This window comes from Daphnia pulicaria, chromosome 9 (assembly GCF_021234035.1).
Source record: "Daphnia pulicaria isolate SC F1-1A chromosome 9, SC_F0-13Bv2, whole genome shotgun sequence".
In the NCBI taxonomy this organism is placed as follows: domain Eukaryota; kingdom Metazoa; phylum Arthropoda; class Branchiopoda; order Diplostraca; family Daphniidae; genus Daphnia; species Daphnia pulicaria.
Window position 1 is genome coordinate 1599751 of NC_060921.1, and position 17507 is coordinate 1617257.

The 17507-nt window shown below is 37.9% G+C and overlaps 6 protein-coding genes across 9 annotated transcripts; 2 read left to right on the plus strand and 4 right to left on the minus strand.

Moving 5' to 3' along the window:
• Positions 1–101: 101 nt before the first annotated feature.
• LOC124313210 (dehydrogenase/reductase SDR family member 7-like) lies at positions 102–2148 on the minus strand. Of its 2 annotated transcripts, none has more exons than XM_046778014.1 (10): positions 2062–2148; positions 1802–1949; positions 1663–1733; positions 1518–1596; positions 1330–1445; positions 1052–1247; positions 941–984; positions 741–860; positions 499–665; positions 102–424 (listed from the first exon to the last, which is right to left on the minus strand). In XM_046778014.1, the coding sequence occupies exons 2-10, from the start codon at positions 1920–1922 to the stop codon at positions 319–321; spliced, it is 1020 nt and encodes a 339-aa protein (XP_046633970.1). In that variant the 5' UTR covers positions 1923–1949; positions 2062–2148; the 3' UTR covers positions 102–318. The 2 variants fall into 2 exon arrangements, with proteins under 2 accessions (XP_046633970.1, XP_046633969.1); XM_046778013.1 differs by having other exon boundaries at positions 1802–1980; positions 2062–2133.
• Positions 2149–2239: 91 nt separating this feature from the next.
• On the minus strand, positions 2240–5195 carry LOC124313758 (dehydrogenase/reductase SDR family member 7-like; the record flags this gene model as incomplete). Its single annotated transcript, XM_046778569.1, has 12 exons — positions 2240–2477; positions 2539–2705; positions 2775–2894; positions 2953–2996; positions 3054–3183; positions 3252–3317; positions 3379–3494; positions 3568–3646; positions 3715–3785; positions 3853–3873; positions 4061–4106; positions 5151–5195. Coding segments are annotated over 12 exons (978 nt in total), but the record flags the coding sequence as incomplete, so codon positions are not given.
• A 1038-nt stretch (positions 5196–6233) lies between these two features.
• On the plus strand, positions 6234–7365 carry LOC124313477 (sodium/calcium exchanger regulatory protein 1-like). The gene is made up of 3 exons (XM_046778425.1): positions 6234–6410; positions 6765–7036; positions 7107–7365. Exons 1-3 carry the CDS (start codon positions 6338–6340, stop codon positions 7155–7157), a joined length of 396 nt encoding a protein of 131 aa, XP_046634381.1. The 5' UTR covers positions 6234–6337; the 3' UTR covers positions 7158–7365.
• Positions 7184–12338, minus strand: LOC124312926 (NADPH--cytochrome P450 reductase-like). Of its 2 annotated transcripts, XM_046777496.1 has the most exons (17): positions 12272–12338; positions 10970–11093; positions 10513–10739; positions 10256–10448; positions 10045–10194; positions 9850–9974; positions 9596–9781; positions 9388–9515; positions 9206–9313; positions 9000–9133; positions 8782–8930; positions 8628–8676; positions 8394–8557; positions 8225–8328; positions 8054–8160; positions 7858–7982; positions 7184–7792 (listed from the first exon to the last, which is right to left on the minus strand). In XM_046777496.1, the coding sequence occupies exons 3-17, from the start codon at positions 10725–10727 to the stop codon at positions 7648–7650; spliced, it is 2082 nt and encodes a 693-aa protein (XP_046633452.1). In that variant the 5' UTR covers positions 10728–10739; positions 10970–11093; positions 12272–12338; the 3' UTR covers positions 7184–7647. The 2 variants fall into 2 exon arrangements, with proteins under 2 accessions (XP_046633452.1, XP_046633451.1); XM_046777495.1 differs by lacking the exon at positions 12272–12338 and having other exon boundaries at positions 10970–11184.
• A 65-nt stretch (positions 12339–12403) lies between these two features.
• On the plus strand, positions 12404–14695 carry LOC124313224 (putative tricarboxylate transport protein, mitochondrial). 2 transcript variants are annotated; one of them, XM_046778032.1, is made up of 7 exons: positions 12404–12564; positions 12645–12765; positions 13052–13259; positions 13326–13549; positions 13628–13848; positions 13912–13985; positions 14048–14695. In XM_046778032.1, the coding sequence occupies exons 2-7, from the start codon at positions 12645–12647 to the stop codon at positions 14154–14156; spliced, it is 957 nt and encodes a 318-aa protein (XP_046633988.1). In that variant the 5' UTR covers positions 12404–12564; the 3' UTR covers positions 14157–14695. The 2 variants fall into 2 exon arrangements, with proteins under 2 accessions (XP_046633988.1, XP_046633990.1); XM_046778034.1 differs by having other exon boundaries at positions 12418–12517.
• LOC124313193 (mitogen-activated protein kinase 1-like) lies at positions 14636–17438 on the minus strand. Its single transcript, XM_046777983.1, has 8 exons — positions 17252–17438; positions 16802–16928; positions 16627–16737; positions 16435–16569; positions 16248–16364; positions 16007–16174; positions 15752–15940; positions 14636–15682 (listed from the first exon to the last, which is right to left on the minus strand). Exons 1-8 carry the CDS (start codon positions 17356–17358, stop codon positions 15548–15550), a joined length of 1089 nt encoding a protein of 362 aa, XP_046633939.1. The 5' UTR covers positions 17359–17438; the 3' UTR covers positions 14636–15547.
• Positions 17439–17507: the final 69 nt, after the last annotated feature.

Genomic DNA, 17507 nt, shown 5'->3' on the forward strand with positions numbered 1-17507 from the left:
TTGATCTACAAGACGAATTTTGAAAAATGCATGTATTCGAATGGACTTATGGAAATTAAAGATATTATTTAGATTAAATAAAATTAAAAGTCAGTAATCAATTAAGAATAAATTCTTTATATTTTTAAAATGATAAATCTCTTTACATGAAGATAAAGGGCGCCAACACAGATTTTGTGGCGAAGGCGACAATGTCAGAAAGTGACAACCCGAAAGTAATAACCAAAACACAGTTAAATGAATGCCTCGTGATTTTTTAATAACCCATTAGAAATATTCGTTTACTACTCTTCAGTCAGCATTTATTGTTCAATGAACTTAATCAGACTTTACTTGTTGTGAATCTTGCTTGCAACTGTTGACGAGATCGTTTCGGCTGTCGCGTAGAGTCATAGCAACTCGCGCCCCGAGTCGACCATTAAAGCTGCAGCGGATAAAAATGGAATAAATTAAACAATCAACAGGATAACAAGAGCTTTGCACAATAATCAAGTTTACCTGCGGAACAAAGACGGAGCATATTGTGACGCATATAAAGATAATAGAACAGGATTGATAGAAATCCAAGCTTCATCCAAGTGGTTAACCATGGCGACAGCGCAAAGACGAGCACATCGTTCTGTAGACATTCGGCGATCTTTCTTAGTCATCGCGCCCCCTAATTTCTATTTGAAAAATTCAAGGATAAGAGAAAAGCTTCCTTGTAAAGAAAGAAAAAATGCAAGTCTTCGTTACTGTACCTGACCGTATGTATCAGTAGCGCAAGCGCTAAGTAGGTCCGAGAAAACCGGTCCGGGGCAGAGCATAGTGACCGATATCCCTTGAGTTGTCAGTTCAGCACGTAATGTCTCGAAGTAGCCCTGTTCAAGATGGTATATGTAGGTCAAGTTAATTGATATTGATTGTTGTATTGATTTAAATTAATTATTATTTTACGTACATGTAACGCATGCTTCGTCGCATTATATGAAGCACTGCACGGTGCTAATACCAATGAGCAAGTTAATTAAACAATAATAAACTAAAGATTTAATTAAATTAGTTACCCTACCTCCAACTTTCCCGCACACTGAGGAAGTGACAGCAATTTGACCTCTTTTCTTTTGCAAGAAATGTGGCATTACAATGCGACTCAAATTGAGTAATCCAAAAACATTGCCATCGAACATGTCTTTGTCAACCCGAATATCGATATTCATCCACTCAGCTCTTTGAGATCTCCCAGCATTGTTAACCAAAACATCTAGCTATTAACCAATTTTTGGGGGTTTGTGTCAACAAAAATAAATATTAAAATAAATATTGGATAATATAGTTTTCAGCACATACTGTCCCAAAATGCTTTAAGACAGCATCAAAGTATTGTTGATGAAGTTCTAGCTTGGCAACATCCACAGGTAACAGTAAAACATCAGCCTCTGAAATCCCTGATTTTTTCCCAATTACTGCATTTCGAGAAAATGGGAAAATAAATAAATAACGACAAAACAGAATTTTTTAAATATTGCATAACTTACTTAAGCACTGAGCTTTTACTTTCTGGAGCTCATTTTCTCTTCTGCCGGACAAAACAACTTTTGCTCCATTGGCAACAAGCTGTCAAATTCAAGATACGAGTTTACATGTATCAATCACCAAAAATACAATAATTTCATGAATAACCTCATATGCTAAGTATTCGCCAATTCCAGATGAAGCTCCGACAATCCAATAGACTTGTCCTTTCACCGAGCCTGTGTTTGTTCACAGAGAAAGACTGATAAAAAAGAAATCAACTTAAATAATAAGTAATAACACCTACTCAAACGTTTCCCGAATCTCTCTGCAAACATCAGAGTCAAATCGCCATCACTAATCAGTATAGCGAGAAGGAATAACGTAATAAATATACCAATGTATATCATAAGCGATGTCAACTCCATGTTTATTCGTATTTGGTGAACAAATGTCTGAAGTAACAGTCTACTTTTTGTTTGGGTTCTAATACAGTGGTACAAGATCTCGTAATACAGGTTTAGGTTTCTCGGATAATTTATTATTCACCGAAATTTCTCTTATTACCTTCTTCCGATCTTCGTCTAAAAAATATATTACAATTATTTATTTCGGTCTAAAAGTGTAAGAGAAGATGTTGTCCTTGGTCCCACGAGGTTGTTGTAAACGATAAGATTATATTTATCTAGAGAGATCCATTATCTCCTCGGATGAAGTTGTCCCATTTATATAAATAAATAATAAATAAAACCATTTTATTTTATTTACTCGGTAGTTTATAACACAGTCAACTAATTTTTCTTCTGTTACACGGCATTAATAAAATATTAAAATATGTAATGAAATAAAAGACGAGCAACTAGATTTTAATAACATATGGCGGTTATGGCCTTCGTTTTAGATTTACGAGCTATGAGCTCCCACCTGCTTCTCGTCTACCTCTTGTTTTGATGGCTGCCTGCACTCCATAACGGCTTAGTAAACTAAATAAAACATGTTTAAAATTTTTAATTAAATATAAACTCAAATTATTTGGGAACTTACGCTCGACTAATTGTAGGGGCATACTGGGAGACGTAAAGGAAGAAGAGCACCGGATTGAGAGAAATCCAAACTTCGTCTAATTTATTGACAATGGCCACGGCGCAAAGTTTGGCGCAACGTTCTGCTTTCATTCTTTTTTCATCCGCACCAATTTTTCCTCCTAATTGCTACATAAACAGGTGTAATTTTAGTGGACTAGTATAATTAAATAGTCTTTAACGTTTTTCGGTACATACCTCTCCGGGATTTTCTGTTGCGCAGGCAGTGAGAATATCAGAGTGGACCATTCCCGGACAAATCATCGTAATAGAGATGCCTTTGGGCGCTAATTCAGATCTTGCGGTTTCAAAGTAACCCTGCCAACCATAAAATTCTCAAGGTAATTCAGGTTGAAAATAAAAATGTTGCACTCACGTGAAGGGCGTGCTTAGTTGCGTTGTACGAGCTTGAAAGCGGCGCTTTTCAATGAAATTTTGATTATAATTAATTCAAAACCAAAATTTTGTTTTATTTACCTCCAAACTTCCCCGCACATGACGAAGTCACCACAACATGTCCTTTTGATTTGGCCAAGAAATGAGGTAACACGACACGAGTCAGATTCACTAAGCCAAAGACGTTAGTCTTGAATAATTCCTTATCCACCTTTGTAATTACATTAAAATTAATTAATTAAAATTTAATTTAATGTAATTGCAATACAAATACAATACTTTGAGTTTGATATTCTGGAATTCCGCTTTTTGGGAACGGCCGGAATTGTTGATGAGCACATCCAACTGAAAATAGCCAATAATTAAGGTGCGCAAAATTGCAATGAGATATTATTCAACTATTTACCGTTCCGAAATGACGAATCACTAAATCAAAATAATGTTTGTGTGAGTCTACTTTAGTCACGTCAAAGGGAAGTATTAGGACGTCAGATTCGACCAATCCAGCATTTTTGCCGATAGCTGTTATAAGGCATAAAATGAGGGTAATAAACTGTCAATTTCCGGTTGCACGGTGTTTCAACATGATTTTCACCTAGACATCCGGCTTTGACTGCTTTCAACTCTGTCTCCCGTCGTGCGGAAATCACGAGCTTCGCTCCATGGGCGGCCAGCTATAATAATACAACCGATACTTGAAAATGTTTCGCAATTATAATTGTAGAAAAAATACGAATGATACCTGGAACGCCAATTCTTTTCCAATGCCGGAAGAAGCTCCAACGACCCAATACACTTTTCCCCTGGCGGAGCCTAGAAGCAGAAGAAACTAGTCAAACAAGTTTTCACGAAATAATTTCAGGTGCGCCAATCAACTTACTTAACCGTGTTCCGATTTTCTCTAAAAACATTAATGTTAAATCACCATCGGAGAAGAAAATGAGAATGAGTAACAGCACAACAATCAACAAAGATACTATAAACAAAAAGGTGAAAAAATCCATGTTGATGTACAAACAATGACAGATTCACAGGTGAGTAGTCTGCTGTAACGAACTTTAACTGTTCCTAGGATAACCCATGTCTACCTGCTTCGAAGAATTCTTCACCAAAGCTACCACATGCTGCAACTACCTGGAAGAAACCGGACACGTGATTTTTTCGGTTTCTTCTTGCATTTTTATTGGTTGGTTGCCCCCGATGAACATAGATTGAACGAACGCATCGTGAAATCGGTTTGTAAACCGAACCTAAACCAAAGTTTGGCCTTGTTTTCTTGTTAGGCTATCAGTTGGCGGTCAACACCAAAAAATAAACTTAAAAAGGGAAAGAATTTTTAGGCCTAACATTTTGATTGGAATTTATCCGATGGGGGAATACAATGGTACATTAAAATATTTGTTTTAAAATTTACGAGTATGCCTGGTTCTACTATTTACGACATTCCTGGTTCTTATTCAAGAATTTAAAAGTTATAAAAATTGTTTCAAACGTATGTTGCTTGAACGAGGTCTAACTGTTAACAAGACTGACAGCATTTCACTTCTTTCCTCCAGCCAATCAACTTTTTTTTTAAATTTTGACTAGACATTTAATCAGCGTAGATTCAAATAATCTGAAGGGCTGACGGCAATGTTTACTTGTTTAGTCTTGATTTTTAAAACTATGATAGAAAATTATGACATTGTCAAACAGTTTAACTGAAAGGCTAAATATAACAAATAGTGAAGAAATAATTGTTCATTTGCATTGGGAAATAATTGAAAAAACTATTCTTATCGAGATTAACCGTTTTTTTTTGTTAAATGTTTTTTTTGCTTTTCATATTTGGCGCTGAATCAAAATGGGTGTGGCTTTATACGACGCTTCCACACAACCTGTTATTAATCTGTTATTCATCCAAATGTGTCAATATTACGTTTTAAAAAATCGGGTCAGCATCAAAGTAGTTCTGTCGTTACATCATTATAAGAAAATTGAGATCATCAAGTACTCGGATTTTAAAATTCAGTCAAGAAAATGAGGGACTTGATTGTCCTTATGTAAAACACTCGTCCATTTTTGGCACAAACAGCGCAGGTTGTTAAAAATACCAGTTTAAAGCTACGAGAATACGTCATGTCAGGGGAAAAAACTTGCAACCAAAATAAGAAGAATTGTCACGTGATTTTTACTTACGTTTACGCGAACATAGGGGCCACTGGGGACGATCCCGTTAGCACGTCATTTTGAACGCAGTGACCTCGTGGGCAATTTCAGATCCATTCACCCAATAAAATACCAGCAAACACTTGTATAGTCTGGTTAAAACAGAAACTATCATTACGTTTGAGCAGACGACACTAAATGGATTTTAATCAAATATACCTTTCAAAATATTACGAGGAAAAGTTTGATGGTCGCACAGCCTGTAAACACGTGTTGCCATAAAGTCGTTTAATTCCAATATCATTTTTCGGGATTGAATTTTCGCAAGCTAAGCTGAAAAATCGATAAGATGCAATTTATTGCTTCGTAATGCTGAATATTTGCGATCGGGTGAATCAGTTTTTAATCGGATATCTCATTACTATGGTAAGGAGATATCCTTAATAGTTAGCCGATGCCACAGCCTTGACATTCCTACTAGACAGTCAAGCATGAATGAATCTGAGTTTTATTAAATAAAAATTTATCAATTGATAGTATTTTCTCGTGCTTCTAAAACGTGTCTAAACAAAACTGTTTTCGGTATTCATACAGGATGATTGTCTTGTATGGTCATGTGGTTAGCCATCCGTATAGAAAACACAACAAAACATCAGACTATACAACAAAGTGAATTCGACTGTGTTAAAAGAATGAATTTCCTGTGTAAAGACTGTCATTAGAATTCCCTCTCTTCCCCTGTTCCCGCTAGACTGGGTATTAAAAAAAAGTAGGGGGGGGGGAGATCGTACGATGTTCTCTCGACCAATGGGATGGTTGGCTCATCAGATACATCGATAGTTAAGAAACACTAGACCCAATATTGGCTTTAAAAAGAGATAAATAAACAGAATCAACTAGGAAATTAAGAAAATGAGGGCAAGAGGATGTGTTTGAATTGCAATAAGCTTTGAATTGTCCGTTAAAAGGCTGTACTCGGTTAAGAATCGATTTTTCAAGAGCGCCGCCGTTGCGAGTGCAACAATCGATAACCGTATGGTTACGAGGAAAAGGGTGGGAAAGGGGGCGTGACTTGGGGAGACCGGTAAAACGCAAAGGGTGTAATAAAATCTGCCGCGTGGCTCATCATTTCATTCGCCGGCTTAGTACATCGCTCTGCGGTCGCATTCTTTTCAGCTGTCTTCCAAGCATATTCACACACGAAATCAAGCATCATTATGGCAGCTTTCCTCAACAAGAAATTCAAGCTCGTCTCTTCCGAGAAATTCGACGAATACATGCAAGAACTTAGTGAGTTAACATTTTTACTTAATTATATCTACGTAATGCTTAATATCAAATTTGATGTCTATTGGGAATTTAAATTTTGATGGAAAATGTAGCACAATTGGTCTGGGTTAACGTTGAATCTTGCCAACTATTTCTCTGACGCTGTCTATATTGACACGTGTAAAAACGTTGGTCGTATTCGAAAAATGCTGACGCTCTTGGCGTCTCAAAATACTCCCAACGTGAGGTTAATGTGAAGGGGGGTGAATTGACGCTTAGCCAGAATTCAAGTTTTAGCCAAGTCAGCATTTTTTAATTTTAGAATTCTTGTTCCACTGCCACAAGATAATTAATCACACTTTATTTTAAATATAGAAATTGGTTTCGTGATGCGTAAACTGGGAAACTCTGCCACCCCCGTTGTTGAATTGACATGCGAAGGTGATGAGTACACCTTCACCACCACCACGATGCTCAAAACGACAACTATCAAGTTTAAACTTGGTGAGGAATTCGAGGAGGAGCGAGGTGATGGAGCCAAAGTCAAATCCACCATTACCATGGATGGTAACAAGATGACGCACGTCATGAAAGGTGATCCCGAGTCCACCATTGTCCGGGAATTCGACGGAGATGACTTGAAGGCTGTAAGTCTATTGTCAAAATCTTTTTGTTTGTTTCGGGTGATTTGATTTCATTTACTTTTTCCATCAACAGGTGTTGACTGTCAATGACGTCGTTTGCACGCGCATCTACAAAGCCGAATAGAGTCTGATTTATTTTTTCTACTAATCAAGATCTTTACTAATTCCTGTTTATTTTGCAATGCAAAACAATTATTGAACTTTCTATCTGTTCCATACTGGCTCTTATTTTTGAATCTCTTCAAGGCTCAAGATATGTTTTGCTTTGTTTATTTTTCATTTGTTTTGTTACTCAGTTCTAGTATTTGCTTGAATAAAATAGAAAAAAATAATCATTCAAATTTTGTTACCCATCAAGCTTTATATTTAAAGGCTGCAAAATCTTTTCCATAACCCTTAAGGTTGATGGAAAATATAATAGAAAATTGAACTAATCAAAGACAAATTTCAAAATTTTTGGTCATAAAAATTCCTGAAGGAATTTTTTTAAATCTTATAAAAAAAAAACATTTTTATGAGAACAGACCAAATTAGAAAAGATTTAAGCCTAATAGCAAATAATAAATCTACCATGGGAGCAATAAGCTCGGCGTAGACATGGTCAAGGCACCAAATTAACTCCAAACATCAGCCGAGTAGCGACGCTGAGTTTCCAATTTTTTAACAAATGCCTGAGCTTCACTGGACGACATTTGACCATATTTACTGCAAGTTTCAATAATGATATCATGTACGTCTCGTGCCATATTTCGCGCGTCCCTGAGTAAACCGACAGAATTAGTTACAGACCAAATTATACATACTTTGCAATAGTATCGACTTACCCGCAGACGTAGAGATGACCATTTTCCTCACCGAGGATGCGCCAAATGTACTCCCCATGGTCCTTGAGCAAGTGTGTAACGTAGACTTTTTTATCGGGTTGTTCGCGGGAGAACGCCGTATGCAGCTGTGCTCAAATACAAACAAAATATTCAAACCACATTTTAAAACAAATAGAAAAATCAATATTATGTTTACCGTGAGGAGGCCTTCATCAATAGACTCTTGGAACTCTTCTTCGTAAAGAAAGTCTTCACTCTTCTTACGACAACCATAGAAGAGAACAGTGTCACCGACCGGCTTACCTATATTTTAAAAATCATGTTTAAATATAGTTTCATTTATTATAAAAAGAATGAGCCAAAATACCTTCACGTTTCACTTTGAGTCGCTCCTGAACAAATCCACGGAATGGGGCTACTCCAGTTCCCGGACCAATCATAATAATTGGAGTTTGATGACGGGCTGGTAATCTTTTAGCGTTAAGAAAAGAATAGCTAATCGACTGTTACTTTTTACAAAGAAGAAGAAGATATACCGGAACTGTGATTTGCGGATGAATATTGGGATTTGGTGGGTTGTCTGATCTGCCTCAGGCTTCTTGGAGGCAAGCCAAGTGGTGGCAACTCCTTTATTGATTCGTCCGGTTGGGGTTGTGTACTTCAATAGCACTGCTGTTATGTGTACGCTCTCCGGATGCAACTAATTGAATCCAAACCCACTTAAGTAAGCCGAGAACATTAACAACAAATAACAGGAATAAATTGGTTACTTTTGAAGAAGAAGAAATGGAGTAGTAGCGCGACTGTAGACGGGTCAATCTGAAAAATTAAATTTCAATTAATTCTCCAGGAATGTGAATTTTCCCTACAGGCCGGTAGGCTCCTTATTTTAAAATATTAAATTAATTTGTAATAATATCTCACAATTCGCAGACGAGATCCAACGACGGTTTACACGACGGCAAATCTTCCAAGATGTGCAACAAGCTACGATTGTCTTGCAAAACCCATTGCTGATAGAGTTCCTTGCCTTCAAGGCTGGAACTAGCCATCATTAATAATTTTTGCTTTTCCTACACAATTATTTAATAATCTTGGTTAATAACCCAATAAAAAAAATAGAGTGGGTGTTGAAATAAGACCTCAAAGTTGGCAGTGTGTTCCGCGAGTTCTTTCAGAACGTGAGTTCGGGGATTGGACGTAATGTCGAGGTAATGGGAGAGGGCCGTTTTGTATGTGCAAGGGCAAGGGAACGGATGCTTCTTGGTCGATTGATCTAGAGAGAAATAAAGAGAAAGTAATATTATAGCAATTTTCTTTAAATTTCTGCTACCACGGCTAAATTTACCGTCAATGTTAACCAATGATATCGGAGTGTCGAGATCGACAGATAGCAACTCGCCGAAACGATTGACCAAGACGGGATCGTTCACCGGATACACGGCTACATGATCACCTATTGAGGAAACTCTAGATTACTGACGTGTTCATTCATGTGTTGGATAACAATAAAATCGAGAAGGAACTCACCCGCGTCATATCTCAACTTGGAATTAGCAATGTCTAGCTCGATGTGCATACAACTGCGCTCCCCTCCTCTATGCAATTCTCGCCAGGCAGTTACTTGGGCAAGGAATGGATTTTTGGCATCAAACGGACTTTTTCCGTTAAACAAAAATGTCATAATAAATACCAATAACAAGGTTATAAAATTCGGAAATAAAGAAACAGTGCTTACGGTCGTTGAGTTTGATAAGCACGAAGTCGTGCAATTTCACCGGTAAAAAGTTTTTCAGGAAGCACGTCAGGTGTTTCAAGACGGTATTGCCGCATTGAAATTTCTTGTAAATTCATTTCTAAACCAAAAAAGTCTAAAACAGCAGGCCACAGACTGTCTTTCCATGTAAGGAAATCTTCCTCCATGCTAAAATTGTTTAACAAAAATTAATCTTCCTGATTCATCAAACACTAACTATAACTAACGTTGCTTACTTTCCATCGTCGTCACCGACACCAGCTTCTACAACTCGAGTAGCACCTAATTCCTCCAGACGTTTGTCAAAAAACTTGCCCATCGAATTAAAATGCTCGTACGTCTTATTTCCGAGACCGAACACCTAAATAAGATTCAAAGTGAAATATTATACTTGCTTCAACAACATACTATTTTGAGACAATGATTCATACAGCATAATTGACGCCAGTCAGATCAGGTTCTTCTGTTTTTAGCCATTCGTAGAAAGCGCTTGCATTATCGGTTGGATCACCTTCACCGTACGTAGCCATGCAAAAGATCACCAACGAATTGTTGATTTCACTCAATTTGGAAAGTTCTTCCTGGAAGTAGAGAAAACAGATTATAAGCTTAGAATTGGACAACTGCATATTAATGTAATACCATTTCACACTCTTCTGGATCGGCTGGATATAAAGCCTTCATGCCATATCTGGCAGCTTCTTTTACAAGACGTAAAGCAAATTCCTCAGCAGTACCTGTCTGACTACCATAAAACACCACAATGTTCTTCCCGGAAGCTTTCATTTTGGTAATAAAGCTGTTTTCATTTGCTTTAGGAGCTATGAGAGTGGGTCTTAAGAGAGAAAAAAATGTGGTTATATAACATGTTGGAAACAATAAGTTGAAAGGATAATTACTGCATTGTATAGCCTTTATTGGGTGGTGGCTGGGCTTTGGGGCTGCCTCGGAAATAAACCCAGTAAATTCCAAATCCAGCCATTCCAGCTAGAAGAACTATGTCTAAAACACCAAACATCGGGCCATTAGCTGCTGCTGCTTCTGCTGCTGCCTGTGCTGCTGCAGCCATTGCTGCTGCTGCTTCACCTGACGCTTTTGGGACTACTTCATCCATGTTTTATGTGATCTGTAAAATGAGATGCTTGCATTATGCTGAACTCTCTGGGAGGATCAACCTCGTGAACCACTATAAACAGGGCACTAATCATGCAACAGGTGATTATAACAACACACGAAATAGGTTGATTCACAGGTGGAACGGTTCTTTAAATCAATTACGAACAGGTGGGGGGAGCGGACGATAGCGTTGTTATGCAACTATTGAAAACCAGTTTCAAGTATTTAAAATTTACTCACAAACGAAGTATGTAGTGAAGAGAGTCACATCCACCGAATGCAGAACCGAGTGTCAAACTATCCCTGTTTAACGGTATTCGTTGGACGAGATAACCACCACTGTCATACAACCATGATTTCCAACCTGTCCAAGGTCAACAAACAGACAAGAAAACGTTAACGCACACACGTAGTACACGCTATACGGCTCTTAATAATGTGGAACGGAGTTGCACTGCCCCCTGGAATCTATCGGCTATCAAGAGACCATCTGTTGCCGGTTGCCACCAATTCAATATGCACCCAATCGATTCAATTTTCCCAATCAAGAATTGAAGTGCAATAAATGCAAAGCAACTTATTAAAAAAAAAAAAAGTAAAATGTAAAGACAGACAATGATTTAAATCGCAATAAACTTGAAACACTGATATCGAATTTATCGATGCGTTAGAAATCCTTGCGGCGCCGGTAATCTATTCAAATATAAATAATCGTAAATAAACTAAACGGCACTGATTAGATTATGCATTAATTAGGTAGACGGAAAGTTTAGCTGAATAAGACATCAAAAGTCCTTGAAAAAAGAAGAGAATCAGTTTAGAATAGAATATTGCATATACCTTTAACCTTATTTTAGGCATTATTGTTGAATGTTGAGTTAAGAGCAGCATATCTTATGAAACCAAAAATATTTTTTCCAGCCTGTCAAAATGCGTGCTGTGTAAAGCCTATTATAATATACCCATTTTAGAGTCACAATGCGATAATTTCAAGGATACGACTATGGTTTGGGATTTGTTACTTTTAAGAAGGACCGCTACACAAAAAGAAATCCGGTATGAACCATACGTCCATATACATCTCTACAGATACTATATCCCGTCGGCATTTGCTATAGTAGGTTATCACGAAATCGATCCAGTTTTCTAACCAGTTTTGACTTCTGAATATAAGCAGACCTGTTAGTTCACTTTTACCTGCTGAAAAGAAAATAGCTCCGCCAAAAGCAGATTCTAATCACGGGCATTTCTATGCAACTAATTTCTAAATCTAGGAAATAACCCAATGACCTATGTGATCTGCAAATTTTTTAATGATCTTGTGACACCGATTCTACTTATCGTTATCGCCAATACTCATTGAAATTGTTTAAAAAACCGGTAGTCACGTGACTTAAGTCCGACAAATTATTTGCACTGGCGCTACGATCCACGATGAAGTTTTATCTAATCTTAATTCAACATTACTTAATAAAAAAATTGGCGAGTTGGACTAGCAGCGCAAACACAATTACCGATAAGTAACAGTAACAAAAAATTTACCAAAAACACTTGGCAGAAATATCGAAAAAGAACGTGCCACGACCAGGTCGCGAATAGAACTGCATCTCTAATCTTTCGAAATTATAATCTTTTATACTTTTCGCAAATGTTGGCGATTTGTTTTTGTTTGGCAACGTAGCGGGTATGGCATCCTGTTTTCACAGTAAATGTGAAAACAGCTGTTGTACGATAAAATAATTGTTTTGAGAATTTGACTGTTGTTTTGAAAGTTGTCTTCGCAAAAAGGTGGGACAAATTTCCGGCTAACTACAGACCTACTCTCCGGTTTCAAGGTTGTCCGTCATTTGTGGCTTGGAAGTTTATAACGTCTGATTTACTATCTTTTACATCGTTGTTTGAAAAACTGTTACAGATGGATCGCGTAAAAAATGAACGTAGGCCATCAGTTTTTCCAAATCGACCATGGATGATGAGTCTTGGAGCAGCTGCTGCTGGTGGAGAAGGAAATAAGGGGTTAAAAGGCATTGTGGCAGGTAATGTTTAAATATTATTCACCTCGTTAAACAACTTTTTGAGAATAGAGTTGCCTAGTCCATAAATGGAAGTAAAAGCTGCTCAGCTCTTAATACGACATAGATATTGCATTTCTGCAGTACAGACAAGATTAACCATTTCATTTCTCACATGTCTGGATGTGTTTTTCTTGTGGCAAAAAGTCTAGGTTTTTTTTTTACTGTTGTCAGGCATGATAGGCAGTGTGCCAATCATTGTGTTCCAGTCGTGTGTGACCTTCTATTTATCCTCATTACTTTCTCTTAGGTGGAATCACTGGTGGAATTGAAATTTGCATTACATTTCCAACTGAGTTTGTCAAAACCCAATTGCAGCTGGATGAAAAGGGCGGAAAGCGAAAATACGATGGAATCGCTGATTGCGTCAAGAAAACAGTTCGCAATCATGGATTCTTCGGGCTTTATCGTGGACTCTCAGTTCTTCTATATGGCTCCATTCCAAAATCGGCCGTTAGGTAAGTCAGAAAGTTACCTAAGCATTGTTGGTTTGTTTGTTTACACGAGTTGTTGTTTTCATTTAGATTCGGAGCTTTCGAAGAGTTTAAAAAGCGCAGTGTCGATGCCAACGGAAATTTATCACCTGGTAAACGTCTGCTGTGCGGTTTGGGCGCTGGTGTGGCAGAAGCCATTTTCGCCGTGACGCCCATGGAGACAGTTAAGGTCAAATTCATCAACGATCAACGATCTGCCAAACCCCAGTTCAAAGGTTTCTATCATGGTGTAAGAACAATCATCAAAAATGAAGGTAAACAGTACTTGCATTTAAAAAAAAAAAGCATGTAATTACTTGCGAGCTGTTATCTTCATTGATATTCAACGCTAGGCATCCGAGGAACCTACCAAGGTCTGACGGCCACGATCATGAAACAAGGGTCCAATCAAGCCATCCGCTTCTACGTGATGGAAACGTGTAAAGACTGGTATCGTGGTGGTGACTCGAAAAAAACTGTGCCAAAACTCGTAGTGGGTGCTTTTGGTGCCGTCGCTGGAGCTGCGTCCGTTTTTGGCAACACACCGATAGACGTCGTCAAGACCCGCATGCAGGTTTGTTAAGATTGCTAATCTCTTGATATTCATATCCGTTTACGTGCGATTTACCGTTTACAGGGTCTAGAAGCTTCCAAGTACAAAAATACCATGGATTGCTTCATCCAAATCTGGAAGAATGAAGGTCCAAGAGCGTAAGTTGCAATATCAAATTAGCTAAATACTTAAATTTTAAATATTACTTTTTTCTTTCAAGTTTCTACAAGGGAACGGTTCCACGAATGGGCCGCGTCTGCCTGGATGTAGCAATCACTTTCATGATTTACGACTCATTCATGGATCTTTTCTCAAAAGTGTGGAAGTAAGAAGTATCCGGTCAACGAGGAAATGTAACGCACGACTTTGCCTTGATGTCATGTTTCCAGATGTCGTGTTAAGTTTGTAGTTTTGATGGTTTAGTTTCAAGAACTCGCCGGCTTTTTTTTTTTATTATTTTTTAATTCACAGACTCAGAGAATTCTTATGCACAAAATCAAAGTTTTAGATTGTTCATCTACCGGTGATTTGCTGGAGATAATCTTATTATTTCTTTTTTTTAGAGATGTGTTAATGTTTCTTTGCTTTTCTCAAACAAGGTTGTGGGGATACCAAATAGGGGGGTTTTATTCCAGAAAATGTGTGAATTATTCTACTCTTTCATTCTGTACGAGCATTCCGAAAGCCCGGTCATCAGTGTCTGCAATGTTTTGTTTACCATTATGATGTTGGATGTTACACAAATTGTTCTGCGCACACATCATAATAATATCGCACAGCCGTCCCCTTTTGGAATTGCGACTAAATGTTGAACATTTATATACACTGTATTATTGCCGCGACGCTACAATACAGCAATGAAAATCGACTTGTTTTTGTTATTTATTTTTTTTTGTTTTTTGTTGGCCAAATTTTTCAACGAGGCGAGGGCGGGAAAAGTGGGAGGACGAGGAAGATAGAAAGTGCGGTGAATACAAATTCATCGACCCGGTTGTTGCTATAAGCAAAATGACAACGACCAGGACACTCGTAACCAAGTAATACGCAAAAAACCTCGGGAAAGGTGACCTCAGAGGCAAGGATGCAGGAAAAACACTGAGGTGAAATTAACTAAACCCCCGAATGAAAAAGGAAAAGGTGGGGCTAGGGCGGGATTGGCAGATAGAGGCGAAAAAAAAGGGGCGTCTGCGTTGAATTGTACTGTACACAATGATAAAGGAGCGCAGGTAAGGACATGTATCACTTCGGATTCCGTCGATAGGTAATTTTGGGTGGGGTGAAGGGATGAAATGTGAGCGAAACGATCAAAACTTAAATCAGGTGTAGGTGTGTGTGCTTTCGTTTCTAGACAAAGGATTCTATGAACATTGATTGGCTTAAAATTAGGCTAAATCGGAACTGAGCGGATGAAGGCCAAGGACAGCTAGGGACAACGGAATGCAACAATTGGACGTGATATCTTTAGTTAATGAAAAAAAAAGAAGAGCATTGGAAAGAGAGAAAAAAACACACGCACACAGAACACGCTCAATTGGACTTGAAAACATGAACTAAGAGAATGGAAGTACTAATAATGATAACAAGAAAGCCCAATGCCATTCAAAATTGAATCGTCAACACTCTCGCGGCCTTGGCCTTGGCCGACTCGTCCTCCATTTTTATCCAATTCTTAGCAAGTACCTTAATAGCACAGGAAACACATAATAAACCTAGGGAGATTTCAAACGCCCATTGGTTGTTCTCGATCCATGCGCTCTTTGAACATGATCGTTTCTTCATAAATCAACTCCTTCAATTTTTCTTTTGGCAAATCATCCAATTCCATTTCAAATTTGAATGGTTCCTCCGCTATGGGCTATTTAGTTAAATTTCAACGAATTAAATTTCTATCGAAAAAATACGAAGAAAGAAAACTAAAATGTACCTCATCCGCTGGGTCATAGTACTGCTCCAAGTAAGGGTGAGCCAACGCGTCCTCCACAACAATTCGTTTGTGTGGGTTGAACGTCAACATCTTGTCCAGTAAATCCAGAGCTTTGGGGTCGGCATTAGGGTAAAGTTTCGTCCATGGTACTTTGGGTTTGTAGGGAAGTGATTGCAAATAACTCCGTGCCTGAAACAAAACAAGTTGTAAGTAAAAAAAAAAGCAAAGTTTGGAATTGCCATGGAGAGCACATACTTTTTCATTGATTATACACTGGAGATCGTCTGGTGTCGGTGATCCAAGGACTCCGAGAATATGGTTAAGTTGATCTAGATAATGTTTTCCGGGGAAAATGGGTCGGTTTGAAAGCATCTCCGCCAAGATACATCCAACAGACCAGATATCAATCGATTTTGTGTAGCCCTAGACAATAATACAATGTAAACATTGGTTTGTTTGTTTAGATGAGTGCTTTGAAAAAACTTAGGTAGACAACCTTTGAATTAAGCATAATTTCTGGCGCTCGATACCAGCGTGTGGCGACATACTCTGTCAGGAAACCAGTATGATCGTGATCTGGATCGGCTACTCTTGCAAGGCCAAAGTCACAAATCTGCAGATAAACAATTAAACAAATAAAAGTGTTAGATACAATCTTTGGAAAAAACAGATACCAACAATACCTTGAGATCACATGTAGTATTTAGAAGTAGGTTTGATGGTTTCAAATCACGGTGAAGAACATTAGCAGAATGAATGTACTTGAGACCACGCAAGATTTGGTAGAGAAAGTAGCATATGTGGTCATTGCTCAACCTCTGTGGAAAAATTACATGTCAAACAATGAAAACTGCATAATTTTTTACTTACTTTACCTGGGTTTTCAGAAGTTTGTACAAGTCAGTTTCCATTAGACACTGGACTATGTATACATCCTTCATTTGGTCGATGTCAACAGAACGAATTATGTCCCGTATGTCGATGATCTGTCAAAACACCAATCACAGCAATTAGACATAATTTTTTATTGAAAAATAAAAAGTTAAATACATTTTCATGCTTGAAGCGAGTCAAGATTTTGATTTCTCTCAATGTGCGTTGACAGTAGGTCTGATGCTCAAATGGTGAAATTTTCTTTATGGCAACTTTGGTTTTGGTCAGATTATCATAAGCAGACCTGAAAAGTAATGATTCCAAACAATAGATTTCACGCAAGAAGTAAGTAAATAAGCAAAAACTTATTCCCCCAAAACAAGAAATGTCAAACGGAACTTGAATACCACTTGCTTGACTTGAGTCACAAAGTAACAGTGACTATGGATTTAACCTTTTTGTAGTTTCTGAAAGTTGTCGAAGTTTCTCTTATTGACATTCTTATCGCCCAAGTTACGAAAAAGGTGTGTATGTACACAACCCCAAAAAATGGACCGTTAGCAGCCCGACAAAGGCGAAAGATGCTACCACTTTGCCAGTGTTAATTGTGATTTTTGAAGTACTTACACAACCATGCCGTAAGCTCCTTCTCCAATATAAGCTAAATTAGTGTATCGGGGGCCACATTCGAAATTCTGCCCGCGAATAATTTCTATTTTTCCTTCGGCGGCCATTTTATAGTCTACTTTAATAGTACACTCACTATATACCCCACACCATACCCTGCTGACTGCTGAGTTCTCTGATAAAAAATCGGCCAATTTATGCACTAACACTCGTCCCGTCCGGGAACACGAAGTGAAACTAATTATTCTCTTTTTAG

What these genes read in the sequence shown, in the direction of transcription:
- LOC124313193 (XM_046777983.1), bottom strand. Translation starts at nt 17,358, where the DNA reads ATGGCCGCCGAAGGAAAAATAGAAATTATTCGCGGGCAGAATTTCGAA. An exon ending in GGAGCTTACGGCATGGTTGT is followed by an intron (nt 16,929 to 17,251) that starts GTAAGTACTTCA and finishes ATTACTTTTCAG; the next exon opens with GTCTGCTTATGATAATCTGA. An exon ending in ACTATGACCCAGCGGATGAG is followed by an intron (nt 15,683 to 15,751) that starts GTACATTTTAGT and finishes TTAACTAAATAG; the next exon opens with CCCATAGCGGAGGAACCATT.
- LOC124313210 (XM_046778014.1), bottom strand. Translation starts at nt 1,922, where the DNA reads ATGGAGTTGACATCGCTTATGATATACATTGGTATATTTATTACGTTA. An exon ending in AGTAAAAGCTCAGTGCTTAA is followed by an intron (nt 1,446 to 1,517) that starts GTAAGTTATGCA and finishes CTCGAAATGCAG; the next exon opens with TAATTGGGAAAAAATCAGGG. An exon ending in GCTCCGTCTTTGTTCCGCAG is followed by an intron (nt 425 to 498) that starts GTAAACTTGATT and finishes TATCCGCTGCAG; the next exon opens with CTTTAATGGTCGACTCGGGG.
- LOC124312926 (XM_046777496.1), bottom strand. Translation starts at nt 10,727, where the DNA reads ATGGATGAAGTAGTCCCAAAAGCGTCAGGTGAAGCAGCAGCAGCAATG. An exon ending in TGACTGGCGTCAATTATGCT is followed by an intron (nt 9,975 to 10,044) that starts GTATGAATCATT and finishes AATCTTATTTAG; the next exon opens with GTGTTCGGTCTCGGAAATAA. An exon ending in GCTTATCAAACTCAACGACC is followed by an intron (nt 9,516 to 9,595) that starts GTAAGCACTGTT and finishes TAACGGAAAAAG; the next exon opens with TCCGTTTGATGCCAAAAATC.
- LOC124313477 (XM_046778425.1), top strand. Translation starts at nt 6,338, where the DNA reads ATGGCAGCTTTCCTCAACAAGAAATTCAAGCTCGTCTCTTCCGAGAAA. An exon ending in CGAATACATGCAAGAACTTA is followed by an intron (nt 6,411 to 6,764) that starts GTGAGTTAACAT and finishes TTTTAAATATAG; the next exon opens with AAATTGGTTTCGTGATGCGT. An exon ending in ACGGAGATGACTTGAAGGCT is followed by an intron (nt 7,037 to 7,106) that starts GTAAGTCTATTG and finishes TTCCATCAACAG; the next exon opens with GTGTTGACTGTCAATGACGT.
- LOC124313224 (XM_046778032.1), top strand. Translation starts at nt 12,645, where the DNA reads ATGGATCGCGTAAAAAATGAACGTAGGCCATCAGTTTTTCCAAATCGA. An exon ending in ATTCCAAAATCGGCCGTTAG is followed by an intron (nt 13,260 to 13,325) that starts GTAAGTCAGAAA and finishes GTTTTCATTTAG; the next exon opens with ATTCGGAGCTTTCGAAGAGT. An exon ending in TCGTCAAGACCCGCATGCAG is followed by an intron (nt 13,849 to 13,911) that starts GTTTGTTAAGAT and finishes TACCGTTTACAG; the next exon opens with GGTCTAGAAGCTTCCAAGTA.